General features: G+C 44.4%; 1 protein-coding gene across 1 annotated transcript; it reads left to right on the top strand.

The window, feature by feature from the left end:
* The first annotated feature begins 2,833 nt into the window (after positions 1 to 2,833).
* On the top strand, positions 2,834 to 4,530 carry LOC123405747 (flavone O-methyltransferase 1-like). Its single transcript, XM_045099323.1, has 2 exons — positions 2,834 to 3,323; positions 3,637 to 4,530. The coding sequence occupies exons 1-2, from the start codon at positions 2,938 to 2,940 to the stop codon at positions 4,307 to 4,309; spliced, it is 1,059 nt and encodes a 352-aa protein (XP_044955258.1). The 5' UTR covers positions 2,834 to 2,937; the 3' UTR covers positions 4,310 to 4,530.
* Positions 4,531 to 20,001: the final 15,471 nt, after the last annotated feature.

The following is a 20,001-nucleotide window of genomic DNA, read 5'->3' as shown; positions in this document are numbered from 1 at the left end:
TGATCTGCCACTTGATACTATAGATCGGGTATACACGTGGTTCTGTGTCTTGTTGTATGATAAATAAATTTGGTACTGTCCATGCCTTTATGTGTGTGCCTGCTGCCGATGATAGCACACATATGGGTGGGCATCTATCCATCCCGATCGGGACAGCGCTGCGCCGCAGCGCATGGTTCCCTCACCGCATCATCGCGTGTGATAGCGTGGCTCGTTTTAAATAAATATCTTCACGTGCTTGTTCGCAGATCCACACGATTTGTCAGTGCAGTGCACTGTTTTGCTCCTTACTAGTACATTGGTACCTGCTTCTTGTACAATTAAATACCCAGTTCTCTGTGGTTCATTTGCATTTGGTATGCTTGCTGACGTTGGAGCATGTGGGACTACATAAAAATTGATAGTGATATTCCTGAACCATGCATCTATGTCGGACACGACCATAATAATGTGTTTGTAACACCAAGTAGCATGGTAGTCCAGCAAAATGTGGGGGCATTTAATTGTGAATAGTAGACCTGTGATCTCCAGATATAGGTATCTAGTATATGTTGTTTGAATGTATATGACAGTGAAAAGCATTGTAAAGTGTACAATAAGTATTCTACATTGCTTAGGGAGCTCAGGATAGCTAACATATTATGTTTTCAGTGGTGGAACCAGCCCACTAGGATTTTATACATCGCATGGATGCTAGCATATTTTCTTAATTTATGTCAAATTCTCTAGCATTATCCTCAGGGGTATGTCATGGTCATCTAGCTCACATGGAAATGGTGACGGGCAATGTCGCCCATAAAACTGACTTGCGAGTCGATGGCTATTTTAATGGGAAATAGAAATAAAACAGTTTTTTGGGAAAGATGTTTATGGACACTGGGAATAAAACTTCACAGGAAAACTTCTCCCAAATTATATAGAATTCCCTAAAATGACTTTTATCTGAAGGAATTAACATGTCCAATTAGAGTAGCTCTTGGCCCCTGTATACAAGATTGGAGGGAGAATGGTATAAGGTCCTGATGATAACTCCGTAATATGTGCCTGGTATCACAACTCATTATAGGCTATCAAAAGTTAAAAACTTTTTTGAATTCCAGGAAACTTCTCCTGGACAACTAATCTTTACCTAATAATAATAATAAAGAGGCTATCGCTTCCGTCGGAAAACCCACCGAGGTGATTTTACAGAAAAGCCCTTACTGTTTATGACATTAAACTCGTGATATATATTAAATATTTTTTTAAATACTCATATCTTTTAAACCGTAACTCCAAATTTAACATATTATACATGGAATTTGATTAGAAAAATATGTAGAATTTAAATATGATATCATTTTATCTGTTAAACGTTTAATAAAAATACTATCTAGGGTGCAATCTTAATAAATAAGTTTCGTCTTTCTTTCATACCGGTACTCATTCGGGTTGGGGATGAACACGTCAACAAAATCAGGATTAAGATGAAACTGAAAGTCACTTGACTGATTCTTTGTACGTATTAAATCTACATGCAAGCCGTGTTAAAATAGAAGACCCGTGAAATTTTGAACTGCATTTTTTAGGATAAGACCATCTTTATTTGTATCGTAACTATAAATTCTCAAATTATAGACATTTTTTATAAATTAAGAACGTGTGTCGTGTGGTATTTCTTTCTCCCGTTGCAACGCATGGGCCCTTTTGCTAGTAAAAGAGAAAATCCAATTAAATATACAAGATGTTTCTTAGAATATCTTTATTTTTTAGGTACCAATGATAGAATTTCATCAAATAGTTGTAGTTGTAATTTTTTGTCCGAGACCAGGTTCTTGATATTATTACAGTTGCCATAAAATAGTAAGACAGCCCATAGTGAAAGTAACTTCAAGAGTAACATACAGTTCAACTTAGCAAATTTACTTATGTTGCAATGACTTAATGATGAGAGTGGTAAGTTGAGTAAGTTAGTTAGTTACTGTAACATGACATATTCCAAGAATATGAGTCTATAACCTAATAAATAAATTTTTGCATGACACAACACTTGTCTTATTGTCCACTATGAAAGAAATTTGTATGTTACTAGTATATGTTACTCTTCACTATGACTAGTCTAAATAAAATTTTAGTAGTAAAATGCATTTACTATGCTCTCAATTTTGTGCTCCGGACATTAATAAATATTGAGTAAATTATCCTTATGTTTTGTATGAAATATTTATGAAAATTAAGGCTCTACAGTAATAATGTACTTATAAAAATTTAGACTCTACAGTAATACTATAGATCGGGTATATGCCCCACATATGAACATGTTTGCTCGTGGTTATGTGTCTTAATGTATTATAGATAAATAGGATATTGTACATGCCTTTATGTGTTGCCTGCTGCCCGTGATAGCATACATGGATGGGCACCTATCCGTCCCCCCAACCCATGTTTCGCTCGCTGCATCATCGCGTAAAGTAGAGAGTAAGTAATCTACATTGCTTAGGGAGCTCAGGATAGCTAACATGCTTATGTTTTCTGTGGTCGAATAAGCCCACCAGGATTTTAGACATCGCATAGATGTACATGGACCAAGTCCATTTAATTCTAACATAACGCTACTGGCAGCTCTACTGATATGGATAAAACAAATGGTACTATTAGTCTTTTTTGTCTCAGTAGTGTTACCGCCAGATCCTCCGATCTCATGATCGGACCCATCGTTGGATGCCCCCTCGAACAACCCCACTTGGACCCATCGTTGAGAAACAGGATCCCGACTGTGACTGGACATCACCCCCACTTGCCGCCGGAAGTGATGAGGGACCACGGAAGCTCCTATAAGTAGTACCCCGTTCCAACTCAAAGCGTCAAACATCATCAAGTGTTAGTTAGCCGTCCTCTCACCACAAAGGTTTGCAGTAACGCTTACCAACAGCAGACGCTAGCTAGCCAGCCGGCGTCATGGCCAACGAGGAGGCGTTGATGTTCGCACTGCAGCTGGCTTCGTCGGCTGTCCTGCCGATGACGCTTCGCACTTGCATCGAGCTGGGCCTGCTGGAGACCCTGGTGGGCGCCGGTGGGAAGACGTTGACGCCGGAAGAGGTAGCGGCCAAGCTTCCGTCCAAAGCGGAGTCCAACCCGGACGCGGCGTCCATGGTGGATCGGTTGCTGCGGGTACTGGCAACATACAAGGTCGTTTCGTGCCTAGTGGATGAGTGCGCAGACGGGAGCCTGTCCCGCAGGTATGGCGCTGAGCCGGTGTGCAAGTGGCTCACTCCCAACGAGGACGGTGTCTCCATGGCGCCCTTCTGCCTCCTTGCCCAGAACAAGCTCTTCATGGAGGCCTGGTGAGAGCTACTTTCGCTTATCAGTACGCACAGTATGTAAAGCCGGAGTAGTTTTCCGCCACAAAAAACATCCATTTAATTTACTTTCTCCGTTTCTAAGTATAAGTCTTTTTACAGTTTTATTATGAACTACATACGGATTTATATAGACATGTTTTAGAGTATGGATATTTAGAAACGGAGGGAGTAATATTCAGTTTAAAGACAAGTTTCTAGTGATTTGTTTTTCATGCATGTAAATCATACTTTCTTGTCGAACTACCATATATAAATCAGAAGCGATATCTTATGAAGTTAATTCATTAATTTGCAGGTGTCACATGAAGGACGCGGTCCTTGAGGGTGGCAGTGCATTCACCAAGGCATTCGGAGCGTCGTGGTTTGACTACGCTGGCACAGATGATCACTTCAATCACCTCTTTAACGAGGCCATGAAGGACCATTCGGTCATCATCACCAAGAAGCTTCTCGAATTGTATACTGGTTTCGACGGCATCGACACCCTTGTGGATCTCGCGGGTGGCGTGGGCGCCGTCATCCACGCCATCACCAAGAAGTACCCGAGCATAAAGGGGATCAACTTCGACCTTCCCCACGTAATCTCCGACGCGCAGCCCTACCCCGGCGTCGAACACGTCGGCGGCGACATGTTTGAGATGGTGCCGTCCGGAGACGCCATCCTCATGAAATGGATTCTCCCCTGCTTCAGCGACGACGAGTGTGCGGTACTCCTCAAGAACTGCTACGACGCACTGCCCGCGCATGGTAAGGTGATCAACGTGGAATGTATCCTGCCAGTGAACCCGGACGCGACAAACAACGCGCAGGGGTTAATCTGTGTGGACGCCAGCTTGCTGGCGTACAGCCCCGGCGGCAAGGAAAGGAACCTCAGGGACTTCGAGAAGCTAGCCAAGGCTGCAGGGTTTACAGGCGTCAAGGCCAGCTACATCTTTGCGAACTTCTGGGCAATGGAGTACACCAAGTAGAGTGATCTATCACTTCTACTGGGAGCCTGCAGCTGCTTTCTACCACCTCATTTGCCATAAAAAAAATCACAAAAAAAATTCCCTCCATTTTGTTAGATTTCTTGGTCATGGCTTGTTTTTAGTCGACCGTACGTGTCGGGTGTTAACTCAAGAGTCTATGTTTGTATCTTGTGTTGGAATAAGGAAGCAAGAGCAACCTATATTTGTCCACTGTCTTCAAATATTTTGTGTCTCCGCAGCTGAAATTTCTGTATAGAGAAACGTTATCCTACGGACGGCCTACCGAGCACTCGGCCGGCCGCCCCTCACTCGATTCCTCTGTCACGCGGGGAATAGACTGGCACATGCATTCGATAGGCCTGAAGTTTATCTTTCCGCGCGCATTTTCTTTTTTTCTTGGCTTATTCTTCGTCTCGTCTTGTCACTCTTTTCCATTCGCCTTACCTCCCCATGCATCTCAAACTGTTCTCCCAACAGTGCTATAACCGGACATATTTTTTCTTGAAACCGAAGGTAAATTTTGCTGGAAACAATGTTGACCTTTTGCTGCATCGATGATACAACTAGTTTTGTGTAACACGCAAATCTGCAACCGGCACCTGAGAAAATTGCAATCGACCATGAAAAAGTTTAAACCGGAGATGACTGAAGCTGGGGCCGACCAGTTATGCAACCGTTGACAGAAAAAGCTTTATCTGTATATTAAAAAAGAATCAACCGGAACCTGTGAAAAGAAAAAAGCTACAACCGTCAACCAGAAAAGCTACAACTGTCGATTAGAAAAGCTTCAACCATAGATGCAAAAGTTTCAACCAGGATACCGTGCAACGAAAAAATATGCAATTGCCAACAAAAAAGGTTCAATTATAGATGCAAAAACTTCAATCGGTGATAGAAAAAGCTTCATGAAAGCTCACGATTATCACGAAAGCTGTAACGCCCCAATAAACTGTTGCATGAGTGTTCTTTAGTTCTAAATATATACTATAAAATAGGGCAACGCTCTACGCCGGCGTGATGGCCCAATTTTTTACCAAGACAGTCCAGATCCGTTCGGTTTGCACGCGTGCAGCTGTCAAATCTCTCCTCCTCCTCCCACACACCTCATCCTCCTCCTCCCACACACCTCATCTTCAACCTCCTGCACGGAAGAAAGGGAGAGGAAGGAGGGCGCCGCCCCCTCGCCTCCCCTCCCCTCCTCATCTCCTCTCAACACCGGTCGTCCCTAGTCGCCGCCCCTCGCCGTTGGTTATTGTCGTCGTCGTCGGTCGCTGACGAGCTTCATGTCTACAGTAGCAAAAAAGCACGACATTTGTAGTAAAAGTTATCGTCTCCTTCGTCGTGGGTCGCGACTCTGCCATGATGGAGGTAGCAAATTCCCTCACGGGTGGTAGCAAAATTAAAATACGATTGCAGCAAAACATCTTGCCACCGCCTCCGGTCTAAGCTCTGTCATCATGGATGTAGCAAAATTCCTCGCTGGCGGTAGAAAAATGCAGCAACGGTTGCAACAATGATTTGAACGCCGATTGTAGCAAAAAATAATGGTGATGTTGCAAAGTGCTGCACCGGTGATAGCAGAATGCGATGTTGGTTATAGCAAATTATGATGTCGGTTGAAGCACATAGAAAATTTAAATGTTGGTTTCAACATCCCCTCTGTTTGTGGGTGTGCCTCGACTTCCCAGTTATGCAGGTCCTCCACCGGGGTTGGCAAAATGCTGGAGCTGAAGACGTTGCGCTGGAATTGCCGGAGCTGTGGATAAGAGGTGCTCGTGTGCGCGGTGACGGGGGAGACGGCGGCGTTCCGTGGTTGGTCGTCTTTGCCGCTCGCCGTAGCAGCTCACCATCGATGTAGGGTAGACGACAACCTCGTCGGGGCCGCACGATCGCTGGGGTCGCCGTTCGCCGGTGCTGCTCGCCGTGCGCTTGTTGGGCTACTGTTAAGGCATTCTTGAGCTTAAGTGTTTTCGTGATGATGACAACTCACTATGTTAACTAACCGCGTGTCAAGTGTGCACGTATCAACGATCTGCACCTTGCTAGTAGGCACACGATATCTAAGGTTGGAGAAGTCTCTAAAAAATCTACGTCGCCAAGCTCCCAGAGAGGGGGTTACATGATCAAAGCACTTGTTATTTCGTTCTTTCCATAGACTCCAGGCCACCACTAGGAAAACCTCCATGAACATGCTTCGGGGGTGCGCTGTCCTCTGATGTTCCAGTATATGCAGCCTATGTCGTCGATCCTCCCATTTGATGTTTAGCATATCCCAACAATGTTGGCTAAAGTGACATTCGAAGAAGAGGTGTTCAAGGGTTTCCTCCACGCTTTGGTCACATAGCATGCAATCCAAGGTAGACCCGATATTGTAGTGCCTTCGTTTGAGCATATTCCTCGTATTAAGTCTGTCCATCAAGAAGAACCACCCGAATACCTTAATCTTGGGGACACATTTCGTTTTCCACAGCCAGTTAAACACCGCATGGACCGTGGCTCCTCCGAAGTAGAACCGACGGTACGCTGCCGTCGTAAAAGTGTCAGCTCCCCAGGCACACACCCAGTCATCTCCTCTAGGGTTTAGTTGAACACTTCTAATTTCCTGTTGCATCATCTTGAGCTCCTCATGCGCTTGTTCCGACAGCGGCAGCGAGAAAACTTCCTGCAACGAGCTTGTTCCCAGGAAGGTCTGAACCGAATCATCCTCAGAGCTAGCGAAAGAGAAAGCACGGGGGAACTTTTTTGCATAGACGGCATTGTTCCAGTCATCCTTCCAAAAGAGCGACGAGAGCCCATTTTTAATCTTGACCCGCATTATTCCTCGGAACACCGGCATAAGTTTAGTCAGCTCCCGCCACCAAAAAGAGCCACACTGATCTCGTGCATGGGGTATTGCATCACTGTAGTGTGTGTTCCAGATTAGTGATACCCATGGTATTTCTCTTCGGTTGTAGAATTTGTGTAGCATCTTCAGGAGCATGGCATCATTCTGCAGCTTGAGATTCAAGACCCCCAGGCCCCCATTTTCTTTGGGGCGGCAAACTGATTCCCAGGCTACTAGGGCATTGCTCTTAAACCCATCTGCAATCTTCTTCCTCCACAGGCACCGCCTCCGGATCTTATCAAATTGCTCCACAATTGTCGGGGGGATTCTGAGAGTCCCCGTCAAAAACACAAGCAGTGACGTGATGAGCGAGTTCATCAGAGTTAACCTGCCCGCATGCGACATCAGCGAGATGGCAGCCGTAATTTTCCTCTCTACTTTACAGACCTGCAGTGTCATGTCCAAAACAGTGGGTTTAAATGTACCAAGCGGGAGCCCTAGATAAGTGAATGGCATGGCTGCGTGTGCGCATCCAAAGATCGACATGATGTTGTTGTAGACGTCGGTCGTCACGTTAATAGGGACTAAGGTTGATTTCTGATAGTTAATCTTGAGACCTATAGTCGTAGCGTAGTCATCCAATATTCGTTTCATTCTCGCAGCCTGGGCGGGGCACTCCGTCATGATGATGATGGTGTCATCGGCGTATTGGATTACTGGAAACTCAGCATCACTTCTAGGATCGTTGGGGTGCGATAATGTGCCAAGATTCAGCTGTTTGTTAATCTCATTTTGAAGGAGGTCAGTCGCCAGGACAAAGATCAATGGGGAGAGAGGGTATCCCTATCTTACTCCACATCTGCAGGGAAACTGTTTACCAGGGATTCCATTCAGCAGGACCGATGATTTTCCTGACGAGAAGATACAATTGATCCATTGAATCCACCTCGAGTTAAACCCCATACATTGCATGATTTTGATCATGGCCGAATGTTCAACAGTATCGAATGCTTTAGCGAAATCTAGTTTAAGAAGAACTACCTCCTTTCGAGAGCTTTGGCATTGATGGATGTACTCGAAAGCCCATGCCAAGCAATCATGAATAGATCTACCTCGGAGGAACCCGTACTTTTCGATGCACAATCTGTAGGATGATTTTCTAAAGTCGTTGCGCCAGTATCTTGGTGATCATCTTGAGGCAGCAGTTAAGCAGCGTAATTGTACGATAGTCGTTTACTATCTCAGGCGTAGCCGTCTTCGGGATCAGTGTGATGTGTCCATAATTGAGGGATTCTAAGTTTAGACTACCTTGATGAAACTCATCATAGAGATCATAGAATTCCTTTTTAATGATGGGCCAGCAAGCTTTTAGAAACGCCCCGTTAAACCCATCCGGCCCTGGTGATTTGTTGGCTGGCATCTCTTTTACTACTGCGTCAATTTCCTTCTTTTCAAAAGGGACAGTAAGGGCTTCAAAATCTACCCCTTGTCGCATTAGATGCGTTAAATCAAATCGTATGTCTGGTGATATTGTTGTGCCCATCCTTATTCTATAGGTGTCGAACATGAGAGCCTCCTTGTCTGCATGTGTCCCAACCACGACGCCCTCCGCAGTTTTGAGCGTGGCCACATAGTTGCATCTATATCTTTTAGTCGCCACCGTTTGAAAGAACTTGGTATTCTCATCCCCAAACATGATCCATCTGATCGTACATCTTTTGCGCCAGTAGTCTTTCTGATACTGCATCAGTCTGAGAAGGTGTGTTTTGAGAATGCGCGTGCAGTTTCTTTCCGGCATTGTGAGAGTTCGTTTGTCTTCGATGGCATCTATCTCCAGCAAGGTCTTGTTGGTGTTAACAGTTGCTACTTTGAGGCGGGAGATATTGCTGCTCCAGCGTTTTAGCGCAAATCGTACCGCTTTGAGTTTCTGACAGACTACCTAAGATGCATTATTATCTCTACCATGCTTGATGGGTTTATTCCATGCTTGCGATACCGTGTCCATGAATCCTCGGTGAGCAATCCAATAGGTTTCAAAGCGGAAGGTTTTGTTTCGTGGGATGTTTGTTTGAATCTCTACTGAATAGGGGATATGATCTGAGACAGGGCGAGACAAGGGATGTACCAAGGTGTTGGGAAAGGAAGTGATCCAATTCAGAGAGGTAAAGAACCAGTCTAGTTGTTCTAGGAGGGGGTTTTGTTGCATATTTGACCAGGTATAAGCTCTGCCTTCGATTGGAATCTCTGTTAACGCTTGTTCGCTGATGAATTCGTTGAATGTGAACATGTCTTGGATATCACCTTCGGGTAGATTACGGTTCGCTGGGGCCCTAATGTAATTGAAGTCACCAAGTATTAGCCAGTCCTGGATGCATCAATATTAAGGTCAAAGAGCCAGGTTGTGAAACGAATGCGTTGTTCCCCTTGACAGGGGCCATATATATTCAGTAGCTTCCATCTATGTGTTGGTTGCGTCGATGTAAACTGAATCCCTAGAGAGAAATCTTCTTCAACAAACGTGTCTCCTATAAACATATTGTTGTTCCAAATCGTGACTAGACCACCAGAAGCACCTTTGGAGGGAATATAGGCAAATTTATCAAAGTGTTTGGGACACAAGGATCTCAAAGCATTAGCATCAAACAACGACATTTTGGTTTCTTGTAAACAGATGATAGAGCAGACGCTGTCACGAATAGAATTCGATAGAGCTAGGTGTTTTTGGGAGAATTAAGACCACGAATGTTCCAACATAAGACATTCCAACGGTTCAAAAGCACCATAATAAAGATAAAAGTGTTATCGCAAGAACAAGCTTAAGATTGGTCATCTTCAGAGCCTGGTTCTTCTCTAAGAAGCTCCTTAGCTGCGAGTTCTGCTTCAGGTATGGCACAGAGCTGTGTCCCAATGGCTTGCATAGTGTTAATGGCAGTAGGAGGGGGCAGCTCGACCTTCATGGCACGGGCAGCATCTTGTAGTGCAATATTGGGAATCACCCTCGGCTTAACTTTGGACTTATTGATATTACCCTCTACCAGGGATGGTATCTTAAAACCATCATATTTGTTTGAGAGCAAGCTCCGGCGGAGGTTAGCAGTGTCCACTTGGACTTCATTTTGCCTTTGTTCTTCTGAGAGATCCTGTCTACTTGTGGCCCCTGATCCATGTTACACTCTGCTTCCACCAGTGTAACAGGCTGCTCCAGACTTGGTGGCAGTGATTGCTCAGGGGATATTGCTTCAATCACAACTGCAGATGATGAGCTGATGATGGGGAATGTAGAGCAGGTGTTGCTAAACATCAGACATTCCTCTCCTAGAGCCACTGCAAATTCCACATTCAGACATTCATGCATAAATCCATATCCATTATTCCAAGGTCCTCTAGAAGCTAAGAGATGTTTTATGGCCCTAAAAATGAAGTCATTCAACTGTTGCCTTGGAGCTGGGTCAGTTAACAACAAGGTGAGCACTGATTCTCCATGTTCAGATAGACCAAAACGGATGCCCTCATTATGAACTTCAAGAGATATCCTCAGAAGGCCTTCAGAGTGTTGCTGCTGTATTGATTGAGAGTGCATCACTAATGGAGGCAGGGATCCATCAGAAAGAGCTGTGCTTCTAGAGCTGTTTGAATAAGAGATAGCATTATTCCATGCTTGGGAGGCACTATCTAAGATGTTATCTTCAGGGACTAAACCATCTAGCACTTGGAGCCCCTGAGCAACAAGCCAAGCTTGAAAATTATACACGTATGGAGGTAATTGTGGTGCCTGTGGAGGTTGAGCCGGCCACACACCCCATCCATCATTTTGATCTTGCTGGTGTCGGGCTACATTAGCAGGAGGAACCACATTAGGAGGAGTTGCATTCTGAACAAACCAGTTATGCACCTGCTGCTGATACAGTTGCTCAGCAGTTAGGTCAGGGCCAAACTCGGGATGTGGGTTGCCATCAGGAGGAGGGGGTTCCTCCCCTGCAGGAAGTACTTCAGGTAATAACCCATTCCAGTCATTGCTATGCAGTATAGTAACTTGGACAGTCCAGCAATCTCTAGCCCCTCCAAGCTGCCAAACTACAAAACTCTTCGGGATTAACCGCATATTAAGAACTCTCACCTTGAGCAGTACAAATCGTCTATCCTATCTCGGGTTATACCAGGAAATGAGAGAGCCAAAACCACCTAGGGGTTTCTGTATGTAGTACTCTGTTTGGTAATCATAAGGGAAACCAAAGTACATAATCCAAATTTCCGGCCCAAAGGTAGTGCTGTGGTGATTTCGGGCTTCATTGTGCGGTACAAAGGTGATGAGGAGGTCTTCTTCATCAAGCTCTAGGGGATTAGCAATGGCGGTATGCCTCAAAAAAGAATCCGCAAATCCAAAGATCCCAATACCCAATGGATGATCAGAAGATTCAGTGGTGAATAGTTGGGCTTCATGGAGCAAACCTTCAGTGTGAGTGCGGATGGCTGCGCGATGATGTAGAGGAACGTAGTGGCTTGTCTCCGCAATCGCCCGGAAGTCGTGGTTGAGGGGTGGGATCGGCCCTACCACCTTGCCACTTCTCACGATTCTATCAGCCGGACCAGGTTCCACGGCGAATCCCTGCGGGAGGAACGACACTGGGTTCAGGGGATAGTTGGCAATGGCAATGGAGGTGGTTGGTAGCAGACGTGACGGCGATGTGGGAGATGACAGGGGAGGGTGCGACGACAGTGGTATCGGAGGGGACAAGAGGGTGATGAGCTCTGTTGGGGAAGGCGTAGAATTCGAAGCGTGAGGGGTAGAGATGGAAACTTTAGGCACCCAAATCCATTTAGAATATTTTTCTCTCTTGAGACAGTATTGTACCGCGTGTCCATATGCCCCACACCAGTCGCACCTAGTAGCTCGACGTCGTTCTCCCTAAGAGGGAACAGAGTGGGAAACGACAACTTCGGATTGATTGGAATCTCTGATATTAATGTCCCGAGTAGTAGTTTTGTTTGACGACAAATGATGCTTAATAAGCGCGGGGCAAGCAATCACCTTATGATTAGGATCTGAGCAATTAATGCAAATCAATTGCGAGAAACAGTCAAGCTTATGATGGCCCCATTGAAAGCATCTGGAGCATAAAATCGGCCAATTAATTGCTAATCCCGAGATTTCATCTACAGAGTATTGGGCTTGCGCTAAGTCCCCTTTGTGACGAGCCTCTAAAACCGGCGGCCGATCGGAAGTTTGTGGCGCATATTTAAAAGCTGATTTTAAGCAACACTGAGGAGGTGTTGGGTAAGGAATATTAATCCGAAAGCGGAAACTGCCCAAAGGGAGGAAATCGGAATTAGAGGTTAATCCCAAGTCCTCCAAATCCGCTAGGGCAACATAACTCTCCATTAAACGCATATGCGGGCTTTCCTCCGAGGATGGCGTTGTGGGAATCAAATTTGCATGTGTCACTATGCTTGGACTGTGGGCACGAACCACCGCTTGTGATGAAGAAGCTTCACCTCCATTATGATTGCAAAAGTTGATATGATCAAGTTGAACCAAATCCGAGGAGTGACTCAAAACTGGTGTATGGTCGATGACAGTCTCTTTTCGAAGAAAACTTAGATTAGCTTTGATCGCCATAGACCTCCTAGACGAAATGTTAACCAATTCCTCATCAGCATGCCATTGATAATCATGATGTATAACCTGAGCATAACGTCCCTTGAAGAGGTGGAAATCACAAACAAAATCTGGCCATACTCTGTCTTTGAGCCCATAGATGAAATGACCCACTTTGTTGTTGGCAACACTAAACCGAAATATTCTTGCAGAAATTTTCCGGACAGAGAAACCCGAACTTAAACCACCCAAACAGCATTGGAGAGAAATGCCTTCTGAGTCTTCATTCAAAGGGAAGGAGGCCGAAGATAGAGAAACCACCAAGAAGAAAACTTTGCTCGACCGGGGAGAAGAAAAATGCACTGTGGTGCCAAACTTGTGCCTCACCTGGTTGGCCAGGGCTAATCCTAGTGAGACATCCCAGTGTAGGAGCCCTTCCATCTTGATTAACAAGAGAAATCTTCATGGTTGGATGGAGTGGAGAGGCTGTGGAGAGGGAGGTGGGAGGAGGAGGAGGGGGGAGAGAGAGAGGGATGTGTTTATTCTCTTTGGTCATAGGGATCCCGTACTATTAAGAGGGAATCCACATTGGAAGTCTATGGGTGAATCAATTCTTCTCACACACTTTTGCACCTATCTCGTTCCATCACATCGTTGAGAGAGAGGCCCGTGCTTTCTAACTGAACGGTTGTACCGCTGCCTAGGGTGGTTGTACCGCTCAACCCCTCGGCGGTTGAACCGGCCCAACACCAGTCCAGAAGTGGACACGACTCTGTTGAGCTATGGTAGTTGGGCGGTGCTCGCCAGGTAGTACCGCTATATTAAGTATAGCTGGTACTACCGATGTTCCAAGCGGTTGTACCGCTATATTAAGTATAACCAGTACTACCGATGTTCCAAGCAGTTTTACCGCTTGAGACTTAGCCACGCCCATCGGCCGTGGCAGATGGAAGCTCGGGCCATGTCTCCATTTTGGACTGGTTGTTGGGCGGTTGTACCGCTAAATTAGGCTGCCCGGTTGTACCGCCCTAGAGACCGGTTCTACTACTATCATGTAAAAAAGGTTGTAACGGTTAGAAAGTGGGGTGGGCTAGATAAGGGGGGTTTCTTATTTCTCCCCCTTATCTCTTACCTCTCTCTCTCCACCATTGATGTACTCAAGCATTCTTGCTCGATATCTATCCCTAGCCACCCAAACTTGTTGCCTCGCTAGGGATTGAAGGAGGCGATCTAGATCTACAGTTCCACCAAAGGAAAATTGATTCCCCCAAGTTCTTGTGTGGATTTTATTACTCTTCGGTGTTTGAGCACCCTAGACGGAAGAGGTCACCTCGGAGCGACATTCCATTGTCCCGAAGGTCCGTGGTTTCATTGGGATCCTCCAATTGAGTTGTGGAGAGAGCCCCAACCTTGTTCGTAAAGCTCTGGTTGCCACCTTCAAGGGCATCATATAGTGGAATCACGACACTTAGCATTGTGTGAGGGCGTGAGGAGAATACGGTGGCATTAGTGGCATCTTGGGCAACATTGTGCCTCCACATCGATCCAACGGGGACGTACTTCCCCTCAAAGGGAAGAAACTTTGAAACACATCCTAGTCTTCATCGGTTCCACTTCTGATTATTTCTTACCTTTACTTATATATATTTCTTGCTTATTATTGTTGTTGTTAGCATCATACATGTTGCACACCTAGTTGCATATCTAGACAACCTATTTGTTGTTAAACCTAATTTGTTTATAGACAATTTAAAATTTGTTAGTTGCCTATTAACCACCCCCCTATAATCAACCATATCGATCTTTCAGCCGCGCTCTCGTAGAGTCGAGTAAGATGCAGGGGATGTGGTAGAAGATAAGGTTGGCCTGGGTCCCATTGGCTTGCACCAAACCGATCCTTGCGTTTTGTCGATGCTCCGGCTCTAAACATTTACCTAGAAAATATGCCGAAAACATACAACGATTTCGCTTTCTTAGTTTTTTTGAGTTTTTTTGCACAATGTGACATTTGTTATTTCCGTTGTAAAAGTACCGAAACCTATGCTACAAACATACAACTATTTTTTGTTTTTCTTGTGAAATTGTGATGCAATGGTACATAGACAACACAGTTTAACAACAAGTGTAGATTTTCTTTGTACATTTTCTTATTGAAATTATTGAGTGCTTAGTTGAAAGATAGAAGTAGCAATTGTGTGGACTCGGTCCGTTAACTGAGGATTGTCCTCATTGATATGCAGAAGGCTTATATCTTTAATGCACCGTTCAGTGTGCTGAACCCCAAGCATGGTCTGTAGATGTTGCGAACATCCGACATACATGTTTTTGATAACTACATGATAGTTCGGTGCGTGTTGCTTGAACAACTTAGAATTGAAGCATTAAAGACGTTTCGAACGTTGCGGGACATACGTGATGATCTAAGAGATGAAATTGGGATTTCAAGCTCGTGCCCTTGTTGAGAGGTATGAGACCTCCGATGATATTCTTTGTTTGCAAAGTGAAGGAGAAGAGCTCTATCGTAAAGCATGTGCTCAGATTGTCTGAGTACTACAATCGCTTGAATCGAGTGGGATTTGAACTTCCACATGAGACAGTGATAGTTCTCCAAAGTCACTGACACCAAACTAGTAGAGCTTTATGATGAACTATAACATATCAAGGATGGATATGATGATCCTTGAGCCATTCGTGATGTTTGACACAACGAAAGTAGAAGTCAAAACGGAACATCAATTTTTGATGGTTTGTAAAACCACTAGTTTCAAGAAGGGAAACGGCTTGAAGGGATACTACATTGAACGACAAACCAGTTGTTGCTCTATGAAGAGATCCAAGGTTGAACTCAAACCCGAGACTAAGCGCTTATGAAATGAGGGGAACAGTCACTGAAGAGGAACTACCCTAGACACTTGGTAGATGAGAAGGCTGGCAAAGTCGAGAGAAGTATATTGGATATACATGATATTGATGTGTACTTTACTAGTACTCCTAGTAGCACCAGGGAATTAGATACCGGTTCGATTGCTAAGTGTTAGTAACTCAACATAAAAGCTACGGAATAAACAGAGACAAGTTAAAGGCGAGGTGACGATGTGTGTGTTTCCAAGGTTGATATGATCACATATCGCACGCTCCCTCTACCATCGAGATTAGTGTTAAACCTAAATAATTGTTATTTGGTGTTTGCGTTGAGCATAAACATGATTGGATTATGTTAATGGCAAATACGATTATTCATCTAAAGAGAATAATGGTTATTCTGTTTACTTGAATGATACCTTAAATGGTCTTACACCTAGAATGAATGGTTTATTGAATCTCGGTCGTAGTGATACACATGTTCATAATATTGTTACCAAAAGATACAAAGTAATAATGATAGTACCACTTACTTGTGGCACTGCTACTTGAGTCATATTGATATAAAATGCATGAAGAAGCTCCATGCGGATGGATCATTTGACTCACTTGATTTTGAATCACTTGAGATATGCAAATCATACCACATGGGCAAGATGACTGAAGACCTCTTTTTCCAGTGAGATGGAACAAGAATGTAACTTGTTGGAAGTAATACATTTTGATGTGTGCAGTCCGATGAGTACTGAGGCACGCAGTGGATATCATTGTGTTCATACTTCACAAATGATTTGAGTAGATACTAGTGTATTTACTTGATAAAACAAAAATCTGAATTATTGAAAGGTTCAAGTAATTTCAGAGTGAAGCTGAAGATCATCGTGACAAAAGGATAATATGTCTACGATGTGATCGTGGAGGTAAGCATATATATATCTGAGTTATGAATTTGGTAAACATTTAAGACAATGTGAAAATAGTTTCACATGAAAAATGTTTCACAATTCATGCCACCTGGAACACCATAGTCTCATGGTGTGTCCGTATGTCATAGTCGTGCCCTATTCGATATAGTGCATACTATGATATTTATTATCAAATTACCAATATCGTTTATGTATTAGGCATTAGAGACAACCTTATTCACTTTAAATAGGGAACCACGTAATTCCATTGAGATGACACCGTATGAATTATGGTTTAGAGAAACCTAAGCTTATGTGAAAGAGTTTGGGGCTGCGATGCTTATGTGAAAGAGTTTTCAGCCTGATAAGCTCGAACCCAAAGCGGATAAATGCATCTTCATAGGACAGCCAAAACAGTTGGGTATACCTCCTCTCTCAGATCCGGAAAGCAAATGTGTTTGTTTCTTGAAACGGGTGCTTTCTCGAGGAAAAGTTTCTCTCGAAAGAATTGAGTGGGAGTTTTGGTGGAAACATGATGAGGTTATGTTTACCATCACTTCAACTAGCGTGTGTGTAGCAGGACGCACGAAGTTGTTCCTGTGGCGCCTACACCAATTGAAGTGGAAGCTAATGATAATGATCATGAGACTTCAGATCAAGTTACTAGAAACTTAGTAGGTCGACAAGGTCACGTACTGCTACTACAGAATGCTACAGTAACCCTATCTTGAAGGTCATGTTGTTGGACAACAATGATCCTACGAGCTATGGAGAAGTGATGGTGGGCCCGGATTCCGACAAATTGCTATAGGCCATGAAATCCGAGAGAGGATCCATGTATGAAAAACAAAGTATAGACTTTGGAAGAACCACTTGATGGTCATAAGACTATTAACTGTGAATGGATCTTTAAAAGGAAGACTGACGATGATGGTGAAAAGTCAACATTAAGAAAGCTCGACTTGTCGCAAAGGTGTTTTCGACAAAGTTCAAAGTGTTGACTACGATGAGACTTTCTCACTCGTAGCGATGCTGAAAGTCTGTTGAAATTATGTTAGCAGTTGCTGCATCATTTATGAAATATTGCAGATATGATGTCAAAATATTGTTTCCTCGACGGTTTCCTTGAGGAAAGGTTGTATGTACTACAACCAGAAGATTTTGTCGATCCTAAAGGGTGCTAACAAGTATGCAAAGCTCCAGCGGTCCTTCTATGGACTGGAGCAAGCATCTCGGGGATGGAATATACACTTTGATGAGATGATCAAAGTTTTTGGTTATATACAAAGTTTGTGAGAAACTTGTATTTCCAAAAGGTGAGTGGGAGCACTATAGAATTTCTGATGAATATATGTGGTTGACATACTGTTGATCGGAAATAATGTAGAATTTCTGTAAAGCATAAGGGTTGTTTGAAAAGAGTTTTTCAAAGAAAACCTAGATGTAGCTACTTGAGAGTTGAGCATCAAGATCTATAACGATAGATCAAAGTGCTTAATGGAACTTTCAACGAAATGCATGCCTTGACAAGTTTTTGAAGGAGTTCAAAACAGTTCAGGAAAGAAGGAGTTCTTGGCTATGTTGTAAGGTGTAACTTTGAGTACGACTCGAAGCCCGACCATGGAAGAAGAAAGAGAAAGGACGAATGTCGTCCCCTATGCATCATCTGTAGGCTCTACAAGTATGCTATGCTGTTTACCGCACCTAAATCATGCCTTGCCATGAGTCAGTCGTGGGGTACAAGAGTGATCCAGGAATGGATCACTCGACAACGGTCGAAGTTATCCTTAGTAACTAATGGACTAAGGAATTTTTCTCAATTATGGAGGTGATTAAAGAGTTCGCCGAGTTACGTTGATGCAAGCTTTATCACTAATCCGGAAGACTATGAGTAGTAAACCGAATTCGTATAGTGGAGCCATCATTTGGAATGGTTCCAGATGGGGCGTAGTAGCATCTATAGGATGACGTAGAGATTTGTAAAGCACACACAGATCGGAAAGGTTTAGACCCGTTGACTATAAACCTCGCTCAGAAGCAAGACATGATCGAACCCCAAAACTGTATGGGTGTTGAATTCATTGCAATCACATAGTTATGTGAACTAGATTATTGACTCTAGTGCAAGTGGGAGACTATTGGAAATATGCCCTAGAGGCAATAATAAAATGGTTATTATCATATTTCCTTGTTCATGATAATCGTCTATTGTTCATGCTATAATTGTATTAACATGAAACAGTAATACATGTGTGAATAAATAGATCACAATGTGTCCCCAGCAAGCCTCTAGTTAGCTAGCTCGTTGATCAATAGATGATCATGGTTTCCTGATCATGGACATTAGATGTCATTGATAACGGGATCACATCATTGGGAGAAGGATGTTATGGACAAAGACCCAATCCTAAGCATAGCACTAGATCGTGTTGTTCGTATGCTAAAGCTTTTCTAATGTCAAGTGTCTTTTCCTTCGACCGTGAGATTGTGCAACTCCCAGATACCGTAGGAGTGCTTTGGGTGTATCAAACATCACAACGTAACTGGGTGACTATAAAGGTGCACTACGGGTATCTCCGAAAGTGTTTGTTGGGTTGGTACGAATCGAGATCGGGATTTGTCACTCCGTGTGACGGAGAGGTATCTCTGGGCCCACTCGGTAGAACATCATCATAATGAGCTCAGTGTGACTAAGGAGTTAGTTACGAGATGATGTGCTACGGAACGAGTAAAGAGACTTACCGGTAACGAGATTGAACAAGGTATAGGTATACCGACGATCGAATCTCGGGCAAGTTCTATACCGACAGACAAGGGAATTGTATACGGGATTGATTGAGTCCTTGACATCATAGTTCATCCGATGAGATCATCGTGGACCATGTGGGAGCCACCATGGGTATCCAGATCCCGCTGATGTTTATTGGCCAGAGAGTGTCTTGGTCATGTCTGCATGCCTCCCGAACCCTTATGGGTCTACACACTTAAGGTTCGATGACGCTTGGGTTAAAGGGAATTGTTATACGAGGTTACCGAAGGTAGTTCGGAGTCCCGGATGAGATCCCAGACGTTATGCGGAGCTCCAAAATGGTCCGGAGGTAAACATTGATATATAGGATGGATGGGTTTGGACGCCGGAAATGTCTCGGGCATCACCGACAAAGTGCCGGGACCACCGGAAGGGTTCCGGAGGCCCACCGGGAGAGGCCACAATCCTCAGGAGGCTACATGGGCCAAGTGTGAGAGGGAACCAGCCCCTGGGTGGGCTGGTGCACCCCCAACACCCAGCCCATGGCGCCTAAGAGGGGCAAGGGGGGGGGACCCTAGCGCAGGTGGGCCTCCTCCTCCCCTCCTGGCCGCCACCCCTCCCCCCCATCTAGGGCTGCCTCCCCCCTTAGGGGTGGAAACCCTAAAGGGGGCGCCACCCTCCCTTCCCCCTATATATAGCAGGGGGGTTTGGCCATTCAAGACAATTTTTTCCATCTCTCTGGGCGCAACCCTGTCT

This window comes from Hordeum vulgare, chromosome 1H (assembly GCF_904849725.1).
Source record: "Hordeum vulgare subsp. vulgare chromosome 1H, MorexV3_pseudomolecules_assembly, whole genome shotgun sequence".
Taxonomy (NCBI): Eukaryota; Viridiplantae; Streptophyta; class Magnoliopsida; order Poales; family Poaceae; genus Hordeum; species Hordeum vulgare.
This window is presented reverse-complemented; position numbering and strand designations above follow the sequence as displayed.